General features: G+C 47.8%; 1 protein-coding gene across 1 annotated transcript in view; it reads right to left on the reverse strand.

The window, feature by feature from the left end:
* LOC139275654 (hepatic and glial cell adhesion molecule-like) overlaps positions 1–21256 on the reverse strand; it is a 126180-nt gene that overhangs the window by 15919 nt on the left and 89005 nt on the right. Inside the window, exons 2-4 of the mRNA XM_070892821.1 lie at positions 9155–9496; positions 5438–5719; positions 2877–2970 (exon numbers count right to left, since the gene is read on the reverse strand). Of these exons, the coding sequence (XP_070748922.1) occupies positions 2877–2970; positions 5438–5719; positions 9155–9496 (718 nt within the window). The remainder of the gene's footprint in view (positions 1–2876; positions 2971–5437; positions 5720–9154; positions 9497–21256) is intronic.

A 21256-nucleotide genomic window follows, 5' to 3' on the forward strand; every position in this document is an offset into this window, starting at 1 on the left:
GGCCTGTGGGGTTCCCTGCCGCGAAGAGTTGTTGATGCCAGTTCATTGGATGTGTTCGGGAGGGACCATGGATGTGGTCCTTGCAGCTGGGGGGTTGCGGGGGTGTGGAGGGGGCGTGGGGGGGGGAGGTGCTGGTGTGGGTGATCAGCCATGATCTTGTTGAATGGCGGTGCAGGCTCGAAGGGCTGAATGGCCTTCTCCTGCACCTATTTTCTATGTTTCTATGTTTCTATAAGCTGCTGGACCGTCCCCTAGAAGGGACAGAGAGGCCCAATATACCAACAGCCACCAAAGACCCCCATAATTGGGTAGAGCAAAAACCCCCTATAGGATGTAGTCGGGATCCGGAATATTAGGTCCTTCATTGAAATACCTGTGAATTCATCCCGTTTTGGCGTAGAAACAAGTTAGCCTTGCTTCAAGGGACTGCCTATGATGATTGATGGTTGGCATGCATACCAGCATTAATAAGAGTAGTGAAATGGAGCCTGTTGTGTTAATAGGGGACTTCAACTATTGCTACTGTCCAAATCTCTGTAGATTTGTACCTTAACTCAGCATGGTGCCTTAACCAGATGGGCTTTAGTACACATTGTACCGTGGACAGGTCAAATATATTAATCCCATTCCACTGAGCTAGCTCTGGGTTTACTGTGTATAAATACATTGTTTAGAAGTGAGCTCTGGGGTTTCTACCTGAGTCAGAAGGCTGTGGGTTTAAGTCCCACATCAGACACTTATGCACAAAAAAAATTTAGGCTGCCACTCCAGTGCTGTGCTGAGGGAGTGCTGCACTGTCGGAGGTGTCGTCTTTCGGATGAGACGTTAAACTGAAGCCCCGTCTGCCCTCTCAAGTGGATGTAAAAGATCCCATGGTATTATTTCGAAGAAGAGCAGGGGAGTTACCCCAGTGTCCTGACCAATATTTATCCCTCAATCAACATAACATAACATCAGATTATCTGGCCATTATCATATTGCTATTTGTGGGAGCTTGCTGTGCTGCCGTGTTTCCCACGTTACAACTGTGACTACACTCCTAAAGTACTTCATTGGCTGTAAAGCACTTTGAGACGTACGGTGGTCGTGAAAGGCGCTATATAAATGCAAGTCTTTCTTTCTGGCGTTGCTCTCTCTCTTTCTCTTTCAGCTGTTTCTCTATTATTTCTTTTTCCCTCACAGCCTGCTGATGTTTTACTGTCTCTCTATTTCTTACTGCTATTTGTCGATCTCCCTCTGTGCTGATTTCCTCTCTGACAGCTTAGCTCAGTTGATAGCACTCTGACCTCCGTGTCTAAAACTTGTGGGCTCAACCCCTACTTCAGAAGAGCATATAATCTAAGCTGGGACTCCAGTGTAGTACTGTGGGAGTGCTGAACTGTCACATGTGCCATCTTTTGGATGAGACATTAAACACAGTATGCCTGCTCAGGTGAACATAAAGGATCCCATGACAGTATTTGAAGAAGAGCTGGGGAGTTCTTCTCAGTGTCCTGGCCAATATTTATCAGTCAAACAACATCACTATCTGATCATTTATCTCATTGATGTTTGTGGGAGCTTCCTGTGTGCAAATTGGCTGCCATGTTTCCCTGCATTACAACAGTGACTACTTTTCAAAAGTACTTCATTAGCTTCATTAGCATTGGGACATCCTGAGGTTGTGAAAGGTGCTATATAAATGCAAGTTCTTTTTCCTACACTGCAGGAAAAGCCAAGCTGGAGCTGACGTAATCATCCTTTCAATCAGTGGTTTTCTCCCTTTCACCAATGTTTCTTGATTAAAAGGAGATTATCCTAATTACTAAGTGAGCACATTGTATATCTGATGCGGTTGTTCATGTCTGTATATGTGTCAAAATGGTCAAAATTACACAGACACAGGAAGGTATCTATTCTTTCAGATGATCCACTTTGCAGTAATAGGTAATACTTTTTGAATGCAACTTTTTAAAAACTGCATTCTCGGGATGCGTTGCTGGCAAGAGTGGCATTTATTGTCACCCCCAGCTGCCCTGAGAAGGTAGTGGATCTTTCACTTGATCCACTGTTCTTTTGATATAACTGAGTGGCTTGCTGGACCATTTCAGAGGGCAGTTAACGTACAACCACATTGGTATGGAAATAAAGTCACATATGATAACAAAGGAACGTAAGAAATAGGAGCAGGAGCAGGCCATTTGGCCTCTCGAGCCTGCTCCGCCATTCAATAAGATCATGGCAGATCTGATCTTGGTCTCAACTCCCTGCCTGCTCCCTAACCCTTGACACCCTTATCGTTCAAAAATCTATCTCCACCTTAAATATATTCAATGACCCAGCCTCCACAGTTCTCTGGGATAGAGCATTCCAAAGATTTACAACACTTTGAGAGCAGAAATTCCTCCTCATTTCCGTTTTGAATCAGCGACCCCTTATTCTGAGACTATGCCTAGTTCTAGATTCCCCCACGCGGGGAAACATCCTCTCTGCATCTACCCTGCCCCCTCAGAATCTTATACGTTTCAATAAGAGCACCTCTCATGAGTATAGGCCCAACCTGCTCAGCCTTTCTTCATAAGACAACCCCTTCATCTCAGGAATCAACCTCGTGAATAGACCGGGTAAGGACGGCAGGTTTCCTTCCCTAAAGGACATCAGTAAACCAGTTGGGTTTATATGACAATCTAACAGTTTTATTTCCAGATTTTTTAAACTGAATACAAATTCTCCAACTATCATGGTGGGATTTGAAGTTGTGTTCTCTGGATCATTAGTCCAGCCACATAACCACAAACTACCATACCCTTTTATGATGAGCCATTTACAATGAATCATTCCGCATGCACAATAACAACAGGCAAAATATAAAAACAAGAACCTCAATTAAATCTTACTTTTTTGAAGGTTTCCAGCAGGCACACACAGTTACCAAGGTAACCAGCAGGAAAATCCCACCTGTGCAGAGGATAATGTATAAAGAGCTCCGCCCTATAAAAAAACATAACAAGGTCACAGTCCGAACTTCCAGCCTCTGAATTATAAGTGAAACCATTCTAGTTACATTTAGAATAACATAATAAGAAAAGGCTATTTTGCCCATCAAGCAACTTCTCTCCACACACCACTCTGTCAGAGAATCTTAATTGTCCGTTTGGGATGATAGTTTTTGCAGGAGCGCAAAGGTATCGCCGGGTGCTACACAATTCAATCAGGCGCGAACGTACGGTTTAGCGTTCCAGGAAGGAAGTGGAACGCTAAATCAAGCGCTACCACTTCCCTTAGAGCATTAAACGGAGCAAGAGGGTCGGTAGCAGCAGAGTGCTGCACAATGTCCCGTGCAGCACTGCCGGATTCACAGGCTCCTTCCCTCCCTTAAAGGGAAGGGCCAATGCTGAGGTCATTTGATGGTAAGGCTTCGACTGGTCGGCGACGGCACCTGCGCTCAGAGAGCAGGGCTGATCAATCGCGGTATGGGAAAAGTTCAAATCGCCGCACAGTGGGATGAAAATAAAATTCTGGCCTACCTGGCCACCAACGCCTTTAATTACTGCTTTCCAAGCAGCCGTCCGACCTCACAACGCCTCATGCAGCTCCCGTTATTGATGCCTGCAAATGCTGCAGGGGGCGGAAGCGAATTTAAGATCTGGGACAATAACGGGGTGCTGAGCACCGGATGACGTCACGATCTCCAGGGTGCAGGAGATCGAGGCGGTAAGGTTTACTGCCAGCACTAACTTGGCAGGAAAGTTCACGGACATCAGTACTTGCGCCACGCCCGGTCGGTAAGCCGCGAGCGCCCCGTTATCGCCCCACCAGAGGCACTAACGGGAAGCAAATGGAGGCCAATTTCTTCCCCCATAGACTTTTACAGCAGAGAATGAGGCCATTTGGCCCATTGTGCCTATGTTGTCGCTGTGAAAGCGCTATCTACTTAGTCCCATTCCCCTGACTTTTCCCCATACTTCTTTAAATGTTTCATTTTCAACTATTCATCCATTTCCCTTTGAAAAGCTTTAAAGATTGTGATTCTGGGAGGGCATTCTAACAACTCTCTGCATTAAAATAAAATTCTGCCAACCTCCCTTTTTCTAAATTCACGGCCTTTAGTTATCGATGTATGGGCCAATGCAATTGGTTGCTCTCTATTTACCTTATCAGACCTGTCATAATTTTAAATACCTCTACCAGTTCTACTCTTAACCTTCTTTGTCCTCATGAAAAGGGTCTTCCCAACTAAGTGAGGCACCAACATTGTTTGGCCGTTCTGACAGACCCCTGGTGGAAGCTTTCAGGATGGCTCTGAGGAAGGAGCCTCTGCCTGGCCCAAAAAGGCAATCAACGTAATGGAGCAGGGCCAGGGGTGGGGACTTCCTAAGTTGGAAGTTCTTGCTCTTAAGCACTGAGTCAGAACTCAATTGGCACATATACCCGACACTGATGGAGGTAGGGCACATCTCCCCAGGGTCTGAGTCTGGACCCCGAAAGTCAGAGGTGAAAAACATTTTTGGAAGGGAATTGAAGTATCTTTCTTTTTCAGGGGACTCTGGGGAACCCAAATTGCTTCATGGGGAGGGAGTTTATGGCTCTCACCATCATTTATCTCCTGCTATTCTGGGTCTTCAATGGGGGCATGAATCATGTATAGCTCCAAACCTCCAAAGTTCCACCCATGGAAGCCCTACCCCTCACCCCACAAACCCGGCAGTGTTCGTGATAGAGTTGCACAATGGATGCTCCCTCATGAACCTTTTAAACCACACCCTCCGCGGAGAGGCCCTGCAAAGTTCCCCTGTGCCCCAAAGAGTTTAATGCAGATAAGGTTACTTTACACAGGTAAATCAAGCAATGGGTGCAGAATGCTTACCTAACCTTATATTCAACAGCTCAGGAACTTATCATAATCCACACACAGCATTTCAGTAACCTTATCTGCACTTAAACTCTTTGGGGTAATTGTAACTTTAGGCATTATTGGTAAATGGGTGATATTGGATCAGTCACCCATTATGCACATAAGAATATAAGAAATAGGAACAGGAGTGGGCCATTTGGCCCTTCGAGCCTGCTCGCCATTCAACAAGATTCATGGCTGATCTGATCTTGGCCTCAACTCCACTTCCCCGCCCGCTCCCCATAACCCTCTACTCCATTATCGTTCAAAAATCTGTCTATTTCCACCTTAAATACATTCAATGACCCAGCCTCCACAGCTCTCTGGAGCAGAGCACCTTGCCCCACTTTCCTTTCTGTTGACCTCAATGTTTCCTCTATAAATCCCATTGCACTTTCCCACATTATTTTATCTGTTCCCCACTGTCACCTCTATAGATATCCTGCTTCACCCCATTGTGTCTCCTCTATAAATCCCGTTGACCCCGAGAGTATATATCCCACTTTCCCACATTATTTCCTACTGTTCATGCTGAGCCCCCCTGTATATCGCTCATGGACTCACTGTATACAGTCAGTTTGACTGGCGTGCTTCGAGAGCTGCTGATTGGGTTCTCCACCGTACAGCTGTAAATGTCATCGTCGGTGATGTGGACCCGTGTGATGGTCAGGGTTTTCTGATCACTGGAAAAAGAGAACCTTGCGTCGCTGTCCAGGGGCTTCCCTCCTTTCAGCCATGTGTACATCGGTTTGGTTCCATTTTCATGTGAACAGTTCAACGTGACATATTCACTTAGTTCCAGTACTGTGGAGGATGACAACACCACTACGGGCTTCGTCACAGGGACTGGATAACACAAGGCAGAAAACAGACAATGGGCTCAAGGCTGTAAAACAATCGAGCATGTAATACAACAACAACAACCTGCATTTATATAGCACCCGTAATGCAGTGCTTCACAGGATCGTAATCAGATGAATATTGACACAGAGCCAAAGATGAAGGGCTGGGTTTTCCACTTGTTGCCGCCTCTGTTTTCACCCCGGAGGGGCAGCAATGGCGGCGATAAGCTCTTCCGGGCGGGTGGCCAACAACCAGCAGCCCGCCAGGATTTCCGGGGCTGGTTTAGGCGGCTCAGAGCAGTACCGCCTAGAAGAGGAAAACCGGTGTGCAACGCCCCTGATTGCGACAACCACTCGATTTATGGTTCCAGCCCGACCCGTATCGCTCTGTGGAGCGCCCTGCTGAGACCGCCTGTGGAAATACGCGGTCTGAGCTGTAGCAGTTGTAGTGAGGTAAGTAATGTCCACCTCAGGTAAAGATGATTGTTTTTTATTTTTTGTGATTTATGTTGTGGGGTTGTGGGTTACTTATTGGGAATGTTTTTGGTGGGTTTTTTCCAGGTTTTTTTCTCCCCCCAGGTCTCTCTTAGAGCGCTCCCGGGCCGGTTGTTAAACTCAGGATTTTCGCACGCTCAGCCGGCCTGGCGCCCTAAGAGAGTGTGCAACACCTCCCTTACTGCTCTGCCCCACACTCAGGGCCCAGCTGCCCAATTTTGCTGACTGAGGTGCAAACTGTTCACAGGCGCTATCAGGTCTGCCCCACCGCCATTGCCGCCCCATGAGCAAAGCCGAAAATCCAGTCCGAAAACTTTAGGACAGGTGACTAAAAGCTTGATCAAACAGGTAGGTTTTAAGCAAAGGAGAAAGAGATGAGGAGACAGAGAGGTTTAGGGAGGGAATTTCAGAGCTTAGAACTATCCGGCTGAAGGCATGGCTGCCAATGGTGGGATGAACACAGTGCTCTAGGAGGATTGGAGGAGGTTACAGAGTTAACGAGGGGCACTTATGAGGAAAGGTTGAGTAGGTTGGGCCTCTACTCATTGGAATTCAGAAGAATGAGAGGTGATCTTATCGAAACGTATAAGATCATGATGGGGCTCAACAAGATGGATGCAGAGAGGATGTTTCCACTGATGGGGGAGACTAGAAATAGAGGGCATGATCTTAGAATAAGGGGCCGCCCATTTAAAACAGAGATGATGAGAAATTTCTTCTCTCAGAGGGTTGTAAATCTGTGGAATTCTCTGCCTTAGAGAGCTGTGGAAGCTGGAACATTGAATACATTTAAGACAGAAATAGACAGTTTCTTAAACGATAAGGGGATAAGAGGTTATGGGGAGTGGGCGGGGAAGTGGAGCTGAGTCCATGATCAGATCAGCCATTTCTTATGTTCTTATGATTATGGACGGATTTGAACACGAGGATTCTATTTTTATATTTCAGGCTTAGGTGGATGGGGAGCCAATGTAGGTCAGCAAGCACGGGGCAATGGGCGAACGGGACTGGGTGTGAGTTAGAATACAGTAATGTTTTGGATGAGCTAAAGTTTATGAAGGGTGGGTGGAAGATGGGAAGGCAGCCAGGAAAACAGACCCCCTCAGGTCAACCAGGTGAAGTAATCACCTGTGTCTATAGAATGCATGTCATTCGGAAAAAGGGGTAAAGTTTACCAGAGGCAATCTGGAGAGGGTCACTACCAGTGATTTTATTATGTTCAACCAGACAGCAGACCGCAGTACAAACTGGGGGCATAGCAGATGTCAAATGTTCCCTTTCCCTTAACCACGAGTGTTAGGGAGGTACCAAATGGGCTTGTAAAAGAGGGGGGTCCAAAATGAGTCATGTTGGCAGATCTAATAACACAAGAACAGATTTTACTTGTTGGTTGCGATGCTACTGCTGGTGGATATCGTCCAGGTACAGCCTGGTCTTCTAGCTGTCGTAATACCTTACTGATACTTTCTGGCTGCCTCCCATATCAGTTGGACTCCAGACTCGGAAACCCAATCCCATTCTCACCAGGTATCAGAATATCTGCATTTTACAGCAGGGATCACGGCATGTCAGTCAGGAGCTGGAACCAGAAACCATTCTACTTCCCTCGTGGATCCAGGGACACTAATTATAACTGGAGTGCCCCAGTCATTGGGACTAGGGAACTCAGCACAGCCTGGTGCTAGACTGAGCCAAACTGACCAGGGCAGTGGCAAGTTTGACTTCCAGTCTGAGCTGTGTTAGCAAGTATCAGCCTGAGTGGTCTTTGGGTGCATTACAATCATTTACAATTTCCCTAGGGTTAGGGATGTGGAACCTCAGATCTTATCTTCACCTCTATGTAAATGCAAATCAATTCTTCAGTCTTCACCCTTTGTATCCCGTGCCCTCTACTGGAAGCTGTATCTGTGATTTTGGGTCAGGACATAATCAGCAATGAAAACCCCTCTCCTTGCAGCTGAACAGCCTGCTGAAACTCACTACCTACACTCGTACAAGAATAGGTATTTGGCAGAGGAGGCTGGAGTCCATGAGACAATAGCCAGTACAAGTCAGTGGGGGGAAATTCAGTCGCGCCTCTGTTGCAGCATTAATCCAGGCGGAGCGGTACTTTTAGCGCCTTGAAAAAGTTTGCGCTTCCTGACCAGAAATTTGTCAGAATCGGTCGAAGAGCTGACAGCGGTGCTAAATCAGCCGCTGTGGGGGGGGGGGGGGGGGGGGGGGCGATAACCAACGTTTGGTCGGTACATTTTGTGGACCCATTGCTCATGCACCGAACTCCGAATCAGATCCCAGGAAAAGCCGAGTCTTATAGGCGCGGCATAGTAATGCACCCATTAAAGTTTTCAAAATCACTTTGTTTCAATCTGTACTGTTATGTCTGTCTGCCCCAGCAAACTTGGAGGCTCATGCACCGTGCTGTGTGTTGCACTGACTGTGGCCTCCGAGGGAAGTGCTTCCTCATTCCTTTAAGTAGCCATCAGTTAACGACTCTGCAAGCCTGCACCCACTGTTTTTCCAGATGTTGTTATTGGTGGGCGGTCACTGAGGCGCACAAACCAAATTTATCGACTGGGGCTCAAGCGTGCAAGTTGCACGTGGAATACGTCATGATCAGAGTGATCGTCAGCGACCAGGCGCTACTGGTTTGCGCCCCACGGTGAGCCTCTAATGGATTTTCTGTTGGGTTTGTGCTCTATAAGCTGTGCTCCTGGTCACTAAGCTCTAACACTCGCATTAACGCCCCCTCTGGCCATTAACTGAGGCGTTAGAAAACCGAAAATCCAGTTTAGTGTGTTTGAAAGAGCAGAGTGGGAAACTGGAGGGGATAAGCAATGACTACTTTTCTAATGTGGGGCTTGGGGGGAGGGGGGTACAATTTCTAAGTCATTCAGTACAAATCAGAATTTGGCTGCACGGACAGCCTGCCAGCCCGCACACTTACTATCGACAGTTAAGTTGAGTGTTTGCACTGCGGTGGAGGAATCGTCTGTGATCGCAATCTCGACCTCGTACATTCCCTCGTCAGCAGGCTGCAGGTTGTGGATCAACAGGGACCCGTTGCGGAAGATGACAATCCGGTCCTTGTACTCCGGCCGGAGCTTACCCAGGATGCGTGTGCCAAAGGACTGGACCAATGGGATGGGCTTGTCCCTCTTGAGCTGCCACTGAATGACGGGGGTCTCAGAACTGCTGGCTGTGTAGTGTATAGACAGTAAGACCGACCCGCCGACGATGCCGTGGGCAGTATGGCTTTGTGCGGTTATATTCACTCCCTCTGCTGGCACTACAACAAGAAGGAAATACAGACCATAAGAAAGGAGCGTTATCAGCAGGAAATCAGAAGCTATTTGTGGGATCGTGCTGTGCGCAAATTGGCTGCCACATTTCCTACATTAGAACAGTGACTAGATCTCAAAAAGTAATTCATTGGCTTTGAGGAGCTTTGGGATGTCCTGAGGCTGTGAAAAGCACGATATAAATGCAAGTCCATTAATTGTTGCCCGCTCGTTTTGAGCCAGCTGCAAACTTGACAGGCTAAAGAGAAGGAAGAACTTGCATTTATATCATGCTTTTTGCAACCTCAGGACAAGTACCAAAGTTCTTCAGAGCCAATTACTTTTTGAGGTGTAATCATTGTTCTAATGTAGAAAATGTGGCAGCTAATTTGCACACAGCAAGGTCCCACAAACAGCAATGTGATAAATGACCAGATATTCAGTTTTAGTGATGTTGGTTGAGGGATAAATATTGGGACAGGTCGCTGGGGAGAACTGCCCTGTTCTTTGAACAGTGCCATGGGATCTTTTATGTCCACAAGAGAGGGCAGACCGTGACTCGGTTTAATGTTTCATCTGAAAGACGGCACCTCCGACAGTGCAGCACTCACTCAGCACTGCACTGCAGTGTCAGCCTTGATTTTGTGGTCAAGATTATGAGTTACATAATTGCTTTGGCCTCTAATTTTCACTCCTGATGGTACTGATTCGCGATTTGATACTGGAAGCCCTGTGGCACCTCAGCCAAGTGGGCAGTTTTCGTGTTTGGGCCTTGAGAGTGAGTGTTGGCAAGCTATCCACCATTAGGAAACTATTTTTGCCAAGATGAATCCTATCCTCACATAATAACCACACTTAGAGACAAAGGTTGGAAATCAGGAGTGTGAAGCCTTTCCGGGCTGATTTTTCTCCTGCACAGTCGAGACATGAAGGCCAACAGAAGTGCCTTTACCGCAGCCTTGACTGAGCTCAGCACTGGCCAGGAATTGAATATGGGTCCACATGTATGGGTGTCACACCATGAGTCGGCCATTCAGCCCCTTGAGCCTGTTCCACCATTCAATTAGATCATGGCTGATCTGTATCTTAACTCAATTTACCTGGCTTTGCTCCATAACCTTTTATTCCGTTACCTAACAAAAATCTAGCGATCTCAGTCTTGAAAATTTCAATTGACCCATCATCCACAGAGAATTCCAGTTTTCCACTATCCTTTGTGTAAAAATTGCTTTCATTCCTAAATGGCCTGATTCTAATGTTAAAATTGTGCCTCCTTGTTCTGGATTCCTCTATCAGCAGAAATTATTTAACTCAAATCATTTTACTATTTTAAACACCTTGATTAAATGACCGCTTGACCTTCTAAACTCAAGGGAATACAAGTCAAGTTAATGCAATAAAAACAGGATGCTGGAAATCTCAGCGGGTCAGGCAGCATCTGTGGAGAGAAACAGAGTTAACATTTCGGGTCGAAGATCCTTAGTCAGAACTGCCGAATGTTCAAAAAGAGCAGGGGGAGGGGAAGAAAGATCAAACGGGAAGGTCTGTGATAGGGTGGAAGGCAAGAGAGATTAGAGAGTCAAAAGGGATGATGGGCTGAATTGAAATGGTAATGATAGTTAGAAAAAGGTTCATCTGGATAGGTTGTGAATTCAAGCTGTCTTCCTAATTTAATTCTTTAAATCCTGGTATCATTCTGGCTTCCTCCAAGACCGATATATCCATCCTGAGATGCGGTGCCCGGAATTGAACACAGAACTCCCTCTGCCTGTTCTCTGGTGGCCTGTTGCAACTTTCCCCTGCCCTCACTAACCTGCAGCGAACCTGCACTAAGCATCATCACATTACTTTGTAAGCTCATTTTGTTCTTGCCTTTTGGCAACAGAAAGTTAATCACAGTTACTGTGTGTAAAATTAAATCAAAATCCTTTTACTAAGCTTTATAAGGTTTATAACAACGGTTTAAAATTGTAAAAGGATTTTTCTTTAACTTTCAACTCAAAGTTAAATGTACACATACACACACATTTCTATATCTATAAATCTATTATATACTAAATTTGTGTTTCATTGTGTTCATGGTAACCTAGTGGAGTTTTCAATGCCAAGGCTGTCACACACTCACCTAGAAATGCTTGGAAGAACTGCGACTTACGGAATGGATTCCTTACAGAAGACCCATGCAGTACAACCTGTAGGATTACACCTTCCTCGCAAACAGTGGACAACCATCAACCGCCTCAGAACCGGTCATGGTCGATGTTGCCACCTTCTCCTTAGGTGGAAGATTAAAGCCTCCCCATCATGTGACTGTGGAGCTCCAAATCAGACCCTGGAGCACATCATCGAGCACTGTCCTCAGAGGGAATTCGCAGGCAGCCCACAAGATATCCATGCTGTTACACCGGATATCTGACATTTGATTTGTTTTTGGCATACGAAAGAAGACTCACCTGACATACGAGATAGGAGAGGTGATTGCACCAGAAAAAGATTCATATTCTATTTCTTAATGCAATAGCTAAAGCTAAATCTAAGTAGTGAAGTAATTTAAGAGAATAGTTCTGCACCCCTCCCCCCCCGCCCGCCATCACCCTCAGTAGGAGTAGCAATCTCAGGACCTGCTGGACAAAGCAGCTGAAGTTCACACACACACACTGAGAGCAGTTTGCCAATCAGGTAGGGGGAGGAAAGGATTTTTCTGATTTCTGCTCCATTTACACTGCAGCCCAAATCTCAGTTGGGGGTTGATAGGGAAGTCAATCCAGCCACTCTCTTTATGTCTCTCCAGGACTTTGGGGAGTATGTTAGGGCATGGGAGTTCCTGAGCCACCCTGGGAATTCTACAATTTCTGCCCTCTTTAGCCATGCTTGCCAAGAGCAGGCACAGCATCCATTCTGGACTTCCTAAGGCCACCAAAAAAGATTCTTGCAAAGGCAACTGATCCCAATTGAGATTCTCCTTTCTCCTCAGGGAATAGTTTAAACAATTTGCCTGCCCTCTTCTCCTCGGTAAAGGTCTCTGTCGCCCCCTATTGAAGTAGCAGGGTGCTGCGCTGAGTTTTCGGTGGCCACTCAGGACGGGCACCTCACGTATACCTGTAAAGGTGCAGGCTGCCCAACTCAATTATATAAATGACCCTGTCCCCGGGATTTAAAGAAGGGTCCATGGGCTCAATTTTCCCCAATACCGTTTTTTTGCGTACTTAAAGAGTTACGCCCGTTTTTCTGGGGGCCCAGCTACGGCAAAAAAAAATCACCCAACTTTCCCCGTTTGAACTGTTGATTTTGCCACCGCGTAGCCTGTCCTTTAGCTTTGGGAGTGGAGCGTAAGATCTGCGCCAAAAAAAACGGGTTGCCAGGGTAACGAGGGACACATTGTGGTCTGAGGCATACAATACATTCTGGCCAGCTCACAGCAACCTGCACAAGCACCTTGCACATTGCAGCAGCTTACCAGCATGAAGTTATGCCAAAAGTCTATCCCCTCCTCCCCATACTCCCCTCCCAGTGCCCAGTGCTGCCCCTAACCGTGGCCGGAAAACCTCCCCCCTTCTCCCCTCTCCTCCCCCCCCCCACTCTCCTCTCTCCCCTCTCTCCTCCCCCCATCTCCTCTCCCCCATCTCTCCTCCCCCCATCTCCTTCCCCCCCTCTCTCCTCTCTCCCCCGCCTCTCTCTCCCCTCTCTCCTCTCCCCTCCCTCTCATCTTCCCACCCCCTCTCATCTTCCCCCCACCCCCTCTCCCTCTCTGCCGCTGCTGTCCGGGCCGTGGAACTGCATCTGCTGCACTGATTCTCTTACCTGTGTCGATTTTGTTAACTGCCCAGAAGGTTTTTCTAGAGTGGTTACATACGCCGTCCTAAGAAAAATTGGAGTAAATCGGAGCTGGCCAAACTTGCTTAAATGGCCAGAAATGGCGAAGGTGACAGGTTACGCCCCCAATGAGGTAAAGAAATTGTAGCCTAAAAAAATCCTACCTAGCGCAGAAATTTTGGGGAAACTCGGAGATTTCTAATTTACTCCCCCAAAAAACGGTGCACACCAAAAAAAACAATGCAGATAATTGGGGAAAACTGAGCCCCATGTCCTGGCCAGTGGTTGGCTAATGGTCCTACTCCACTGCACTTCCGGCAGCAAGCAGCGACCCTGGAATTTTGAGCACATAGTCTCTGTTCAATACCCACTCGTGGTAAAGAATGCATATTCTAATAGCCCTCTGTATGATCTTTTTCTCTACTTTCCCTCTTCATTCTTATGGTGATATTCCCTCGTCTATGCCCCCCTGCTGATGATTTGGCAACTAGTGGAATCGAATAATCTGTAACTATTCTCACAAATCATTTCAGAATTTTGAAAACCTCGGTAAGATCCTCTTTCACAGGATCTGCTCCAGTGAAATGGCCCCAATTTTTTTTTTAGCTTTTCCTCATTAAATATAACTTTTCATTCCTTGTGTAACTCTAATGAATTGTCACTGTACCCTTTCCATAGCTCTAAATGTGCCCTACCTACTATCTTGTGCAAATTCAATCTCATTTCCTCGCTGTTATTTTCAATGCCTTGATCTGTAAAACCCCGAATCCCATTTGTCCTTTGTGGGGATAGCTGGTGCATAGGGAAGTAATCAGCCTATGAATGGGGGTGAACACTTTTCTCATGCTCGATGAACACCTATCTGCCGCCTATCTGCCCACTCCACTAACCTATCTCCTGCAACCTTCCTCACAGTTTGCAATGTGTCCAATTTGTTATCATAACAAGCTTCAATATGATTTCCCTTGTGCCTGTGTTCAAATTATTTAGATAAATGGAAGACAAAAAAGCATCAAAAGAAGACTTAGAACAAATCCCTGGGCATGACCCCTAATTTTGTAAGTAAATTAGTTATTCCTTCAACTGAAGCAAGTGCTACAGTTCAGATGCAAAAGGCTTGATGATAATTTCCACAAGCATCTCTCTTCTGACCTGAAACCAACATTTAATAACCTCTGTCATACTAAGCTACGACAGCCTAGATTGAACAATTAAACTTAATCATGATAAATTGCTCACTGGCGGGCTTGCAGAATGTCCATTATATCTTCAGCAAACCAGAAGATAGAAAATATTGTAACATTACATTTCTTTGTCTCGGCAAAACTACTGACCAGAATTACATATAATTAAATGTTTCAAAGAAAAAAGTAATAAAGACTTGGATTTCTATAGCGCCTTTCACGACATCTGGATGTCTCAAAGCGCTTTACAGCCAAGGAAGTACTTTTGGAGTGTGGTCACTGTTGTAACATAGGATTAAAGATACAGAACAAAATAGTGCGTGCAAAATTATTGCATAAAATACCAGGAGATCAGTCCATGAGAGATTAATGTGGCCTTTTTCAAACATCCAATTTGCAATCCAATGAACTCAACACTAGTGCAGTCTTTCCGTTCTTGAATGTCTCACTATGTGAGAATGTATATTGTTACAGACACTTTCTTCCAGCAGGGTCAGACAGAGAAAGTGGCTGATAAGCTGAAAACACAACACACTATTAAGGCTACATAGACCTTTGTTGTTGTTGAATATGGGATCAGCCATGTAGATTGGTAAGTCCTGAACCACAATTTACAATGGAGCTTGTGTGCTCAGCTGGGGTGAGAACAAATGGCCATATACATTCAGTAATTCATTCCGAAACCATGGAATATCCTTCATACCAACATTAACAGCAAGCAATTGAAAAGCACACAGAGTAAGACGATGAGGTTACACTTCGACAAATTCGATTGTCAGAGGTCCCAGATGAATAGTTAACACAAAGCATTTGTGTCTAACAAAGATGAAGAGCTTTTACATTAGTCAGCCAGTTGATTGGTTTTCCACAGACCGGCTCAACTACAAAATACAGGGAACTTTAGAAGAACTCCCCCAAGACGCCATTTTAAAGTGAGTTGTCATAGTTTACAAATAGCTAATTGCATAAATCCAAGAGTACATTAATCTCTACCTCTCCTGCTTTAAGATGGTCCTTAAAACCTATCTCTTTGTAGAGCCGGCGCAACTATTAGGCGAACTAGCCGGTCGCCTAGGGCGATAAAATTTGGGGGGGCGCCAAAAAATTGGGGCGTAAAAATGGGTAAACAATAAAATAGAATTTTAACATCAATTATGCAGTTTTAACTATGTTATATGTCGGATATTGTGTAGGCTGCTAGACTGGGGGTGTCAAAAACATTCACTTATTTTCAGTATACTGTACTTCTTTGAAAATTGAAAACAACACCTTCTAATACATAGATATCTTTGGCAAATAACGGGGTTAGATCTTTCCTAGACTTACCACTGACGGAGTTGCCAGAAAAACTAAAGTGGTCACTGACAAAAACTAAAGTGGTCACTGACTCACTAGTGGGGGGCGTTTATACCGGTGACCTACAGACTGGGTCACGCTAAGTATTCTTGGGGTTTGCAGCCGGGTTACCTGGATCGGTCCCTGCCTGCACCTGCCCAGGTATTTTGTGATCAGAGTTTCTGCCCCCTGACCCCTCGCAACGGTCAGAAGGGGTCAAAGGGTCAATGTTCCTTTGATATTAGGTTATGACAATTGTCAGGTGACTCAGGTTCATCAATGTTACCGTCTCGGCATTGTCGACACCAGCTGACAGCATGACCAGAGTCGACCCACTGCTACACCGTACACAGAGAGGTGTCAAAGTCATCAGCGCCGACATAACAATGTAGTGTCATGGGTCAGTTGACAGGTCATATATAACAGGTCTGTTACCAGCAAGTCACTTCAGCTTTGGGATTGACTCCATACTGCCGAGTCAACTGAATTTGTGGATTTAGGTCATTAGACTTCGGGACTGGAAGACATAAGGTAAGAAACACTCCAATTATTTTAGTAATAAATATTATGGAGCCGAATTTGGTCGCCGCCAATTTCTCGGCAGCCCCCGGGCGGCACCTACCTTTTTGCCGCCCGCTGCCACTGGGTCCCATCAGGAGCCACTTTCGACTCCGTTGTGTGGGTGTCAGCGGCAGTCGCCGGGCGGGAGTGGCAGTTGGAGGTCTCCAAGATTTTGTGATTTTTTTTTGTCATAACTTTTGTCTTCCGATGTGTCGACATTTCGGGGCCGTTTAAGACTAATTGCTGCTGCACATGCCATAAAGGCACACCACTTTATTCCACCTGTGAGTGTGAGAGGGGAGAGGAGAGAGTTGGCAGTTGGAGAGGACTGAGTTGGAAGTTGGAGAGGACAGAGTTGGAAGTTGGAGAGAACAGAGTTGGAGGTTAGAGAGGACAGAGTTGGAGGTTGAAGAGGAGAGAGTTGGGGATTGGAGGAGAGAGTTGGGGGTTGGGGAGGAGAGAGTTGGGGGTTGGAGAGGAGAGAGTTGGAGGTTGGAGAGGAGAGAGTTGGGGGTTGAAGAGGAGAGAGTTGGAGGTTGGAGAGGAGAGAGTTGGGGGTTGGAGAGGAGAGAGTTGGAGGTTGGAGAGGAGAGAGTTGGGGGTTGGAGAGGAGTGAGTTGGAGGTTGGAGAGGAGAGAGTTGGAGGTTGGAGAGGAGAGAGTTGGGGGTTGGAGAGGAGAGAGTTGGGGGTTGGAGACGAGAGAGTTGGGGGTTGGAGAGGAGAGAGTTGGGGGTTGGAGAGGAGAGAGTTGGGGGTTGGAGAGGAGAGAGTTGGGGGTTGGAGAGGAGAGAGTTGGGGGTTGGAGAGGAGAGAGTTGGGGGTTGGAGAGGAGAGAGTTGGGGGTTGGAGAGGAGAGAGTTGGGGGTTGGAGAGGAGAGAGTTGGGGGTTGAAGAGGAGAGAGTTGGAGGTTGGAGAGGAGAGAGTTGGGGGTTGGAGGAGAGACTTGAAAGTTGGAGAGGAGAGAGTTGGGGGTTGGAGAGGAGAGAGTTGGGGGTTGGAGAGCAGAGAGTTGGGGGTTGGAGAGGAGAGAGTTGGGAGTTGGAGAGGAGAGAGTTGGAGGTTGGAGAGGAGAGAGTTGGAGGTTGGAGAGGACAAAGTTGGAGGTTGAAGAGGAAAGAGTTGGAGGTTGGAGCGGAGAGAGTTGGAGGTTGGAGAGGAGAGAGTTGGAGGTTGGAGAGGAGAGAGTTGGGGGTTGGAGAGCAGAGAGTTGTAAGTTGGAGAGGAGAGTGTTGGGGGTTGGAGAGGAGAGAGTTGGAGAGTAGAGAGTTGGGGGTTGGAGAGGAGAGAGTCGGAAGTTGGAGAGGAGAGAGTTGGAGGTTGGAGAGGAAAGAGTTGAGGTTGGAGAGGAGAGAGTTGAGGTTGGAGAGGAGAGAGTTGGAGGTTGGAGAGGAGAGAGTTGGAGGTTGGAGAGGAGAGAGTTGGAGGTTGGAGAGGAGAGAGTTGGAGGTTGGAGAGGAGAGAGTTGGAGGTTGGAGAGGAGAGAGTTGGAGGTTGGAGAGGAGAGAGTTGGAGGTTGGAGAGGAGAGAGTTGGAGGTTGGAGAGGAGAGAGTTGGAGGCTGGAGAGGAGAGAGTTGGAGGCTGGAGAGGAGAGAGTTGGAGGTTGGAGAGGAGAGAGTTGTAAGTTGGAGAGGAGAGAGTTGTAATTTGGAGAGGAGAGAGTTGGAGGTTGGAGAGGAGAGAGTTGGAGGTTGGAGCGGAGAGAGTTGGAGGTTGGAGAGGAGAGAGTTGGAGGTTGCAGAGAAGAGAGTTGGAGGTTGGAGAGGAGAGAGTTGGGGGTTGGAGCGGAGAGAGTTGGGGGTTAAGAGGAGAGAGTTGGGGGTTAAGAGGAGAGAGTTGGGGGTTAAGAGGAGAGAGTTGGGGGTTGGAGAGGAGAGAGTTGGGGGTTGGAGAGGAGAGAGTTGGGGGTTGGAGAGGAGAGAGTTGGGGCTTGGAGAGGAGAGAGTTGGGGGTTGGAGAGGAGAGAGTTGGGGGTTGGAGAGGAGAGAGTTGTAAGTTGGAGAGGAGAGAGTTGGAGGTTGGAGAGGACAAAGTTGGAGGTTGAAGAGGAAAGAGTTAGAGGTTGGAGCGGAGAGAGTTGGAGGTTGAAGCGGAGAGAGTTGGAGGTTGGAGAGGAGAGAGTTGGAGGTTGGAGAGGAGAGAGTTGGGGGTTGGAGAGGAGAGAGTTGTAAGTTGGAGAGGAGAGTGTTGGGGGTTGGAGAGGAGAGAGTTGGAGAGTAGAGAGTTGGGGGTTGGAGAGGAGAGAGTTGGAAGTTGGAGAGGAGAGAGTTGGAGGTTGGAGAGGAAAGAGTTGAGGTTGGAGAGGAGAGAGTTGAGGTTGGAGAGGAGAGAGTTGGAGGTTGGAGAGGAGAGAGTTGGAGGTTGGAGAGGAGAGAGTTGGAGGTTGGAGAGGAGAGAGTTGGAGGTTGGAGAGGAGAGAGTTGGAGGTTGGGGAGGAGAGAGTTGGAGGTTGGAGAGGAGAGAGTTGGAGGTTGGAGCGGAGAGAGTTGGAGGTTGGAGAGGAGAGAGTTGGAGGTTGGAGAGGAGAGAGTTGGGGGTTGGAGAGGAGAGAGTTGGAAGTTGGAGAGGAGAGATTTGGAGGTTGGAGAGGAAAGAGTTGAGGTTGGAGAGGAGAGAGTTGGAGGTTGGAGAGGAGAGAGTTGGAGGTTGGAGAGGAGAGAGTTGGAGGTTGGAGAGGAGAGAGTTGGAGGTTGGAGAGGAGAGAGTTGGAGGTTGGAGAGGAGAGAGTTGGAGGTTGGAGAGGAGAGAGTTGGAGGTTGGAGAGGAGAGAGTTGGAGGTTGGAGAGGAGAGAGTTGGAGGTTGGAGAGGAGAGAGTTGGTGGTTGGAGAGGAGAGAGTTGGAGGCTGGAGAGGAGAGAGTTGGAGGTTAGTGAGAAGAGAGTTGGAGGTTGGAGAGGAGAGAGTTGGGGGTTGGAGAGGAGAGAGTTGGAGGTTGGAGCGGAGAGAGTTGGAGGTTGGAGAGGAGAGAGTTGGAGGTTGGAGAGGAGAGAGTTGGAGGTTGGAGCGGAGAGCGTTGGGGGTTGGAGAGGAGAGAGTTGGGGGTTAAGAGGAGAGAGTTGGGGGTTGGAGAGGAGAGAGTTGGGGGTTGGAGAGGAGAGAGTTGGGGGTTGGAGAGGAGAGAGTTGGGGGTTGGAGAGGAGAGAGTTGGGGGTTGGAGAGGAGAGAGTTGGGGGTTGGAGAGGAGAGAGTTGGAGGTTGGAGAGGAGAGAGTTGTAAGTTGGAGAGGAGAGAGTTGGAGGTTGGAGAGGACAAAGTTGGAGGTTGAAGAGGAAAGAGTTAGAGGTTGGAGCGGAGAGAGTTGGAGGTTGAAGCGGAGAGAGTTGGAGGTTGGAGAGGAGAGAGTTGGAGGTTGGAGAGGAGAGAGTTGGGGGTTGGAGAGGAGAGAGTTGTAAGTTGGAGAGGAGAGTGTTGGGGGTTGGAGAGGAGAGAGTTGGAGAGTAGAGAGTTGGGGGTTGGAGAGGAGAGAGTTGGAAGTTGGAGAGGAGAGAGTTGGAGGTTGGAGAGGAAAGAGTTGAGGTTGGCGAGGAGAGAGTTGAGGTTGGAGAGGAGAGAGTTGGAGTTTGGAGAGGAGAGAGTTGGAGGTTGGAGAGGAGAGAGTTGGAGGTTGGAGAGGAGAGAGTTGGAGGTTGGAGAGGAGAGAGTTGGAGGTTGGAGAGGAGAGAGTTGGAGGTTGGAGAGGAGAGAGTTGGAGGTTGGAGCGGAGAGAGTTGGAGGTTGGAGAGGAGAGAGTTGGAGGTTGGAGAGGAGAGAGTTGGGGGTTGGAGAGGAGAGAGTTGGAAGTTGGAGAGGAGAGTGTTGGGGGTTGGAGAGGAGAGAGTTGGAGAGTAGAGAGTTGGGGGTTGGAGAGGAGAGAGTTGGAAGTTGGAGAGGAGTGAGTTGGAGGTTGGAGAGGAAAGAGTTGAGGTTGGAGAGGAGAGAGTTGAGGTTGGAGAGGAGAGAGTTGGAGGTTGGAGAGGAGAGAGTTGGAGGTTGGAGAGGAGAGAGTTGGAGGTTGGAGAGGAGAGAGTTGGATGTTGGAGAGGAGAGAGTTGGAGGTTGGAGAGGAGAGAGTTGGAGGTTGGAGAGGAGAGAGTTGGAGGTTGGAGAGGAGAGAGTTGGAGGTTGGAGAGGAGAGAGTTGGAGGTTGGAGAGGAGAGAGTTGGAGGCTGGAGAGGAGAGAGTTGGAGGCTGGAGAGGAGAGAGTTGGAGGCTGGAGAGGAGAGAGTTGGAGGTTGGAGAGGAGAGAGTTGGAGGTTGGAGAGGAGAGAGTTGGAGGTTGGAGAGGAGAGAGTTGTAAGTTGGAGAGGAGAGAGTTGTAAGTTGGAGAGGAGAGAGTTGGAGGTTGGAGAGGAGAGAGTTGGAGGGTGGAGCGGAGAGAGTTGGAGGTTGGAGAGGAGAGAGTTGGAGGTTGGAGAGGAGAGAGTTGGAGGTTGGTGAGAAGAGAGTTGGAGGTTGGAGAGGAGAGAGTTGGGGGTTGGAGAGGAGAGAGTTGGAGGTTGGAGAGGAGAGAGTTGGGGGTTGGAGAGGAGAGAGTTGGGGGTTGGAGAGGAGAGAGTTGGCGCTGGAGAGGAGAGAGTTGGAAGTTGGAGAGGAGAGAGTTGGAGGTTGGAGAGGAGAGAGTTGGAGGTTGGAGAGGAGAGAGTTGTAATTTGGAGAGGAGAGAGTTGGAGGTTGGAGAGGAGAGAGTTGTAAGTTGGAGAGGAGAGAGTTGTAATTTGGAGAGGAGAGAGTTGGAGGTTGGAGAGGAGAGAGTTGGAGGTTGGAGAGGAGAGAGTTGGAGGTTGGAGAGAGAGAGTTGGGGGTTGGAGAGGAGGAGTTGGGGGTTGGAGAGGAGAGAGTTGGGGGTTGGAGAGGAGAGAGTTGGGGGTTGGAGTGGAGAGTGTTGGGGGTTGGAGA

Source organism: Pristiophorus japonicus, chromosome 11 (assembly GCF_044704955.1).
Source record: "Pristiophorus japonicus isolate sPriJap1 chromosome 11, sPriJap1.hap1, whole genome shotgun sequence".
NCBI classification, from domain to species: domain Eukaryota; kingdom Metazoa; phylum Chordata; class Chondrichthyes; family Pristiophoridae; genus Pristiophorus; species Pristiophorus japonicus.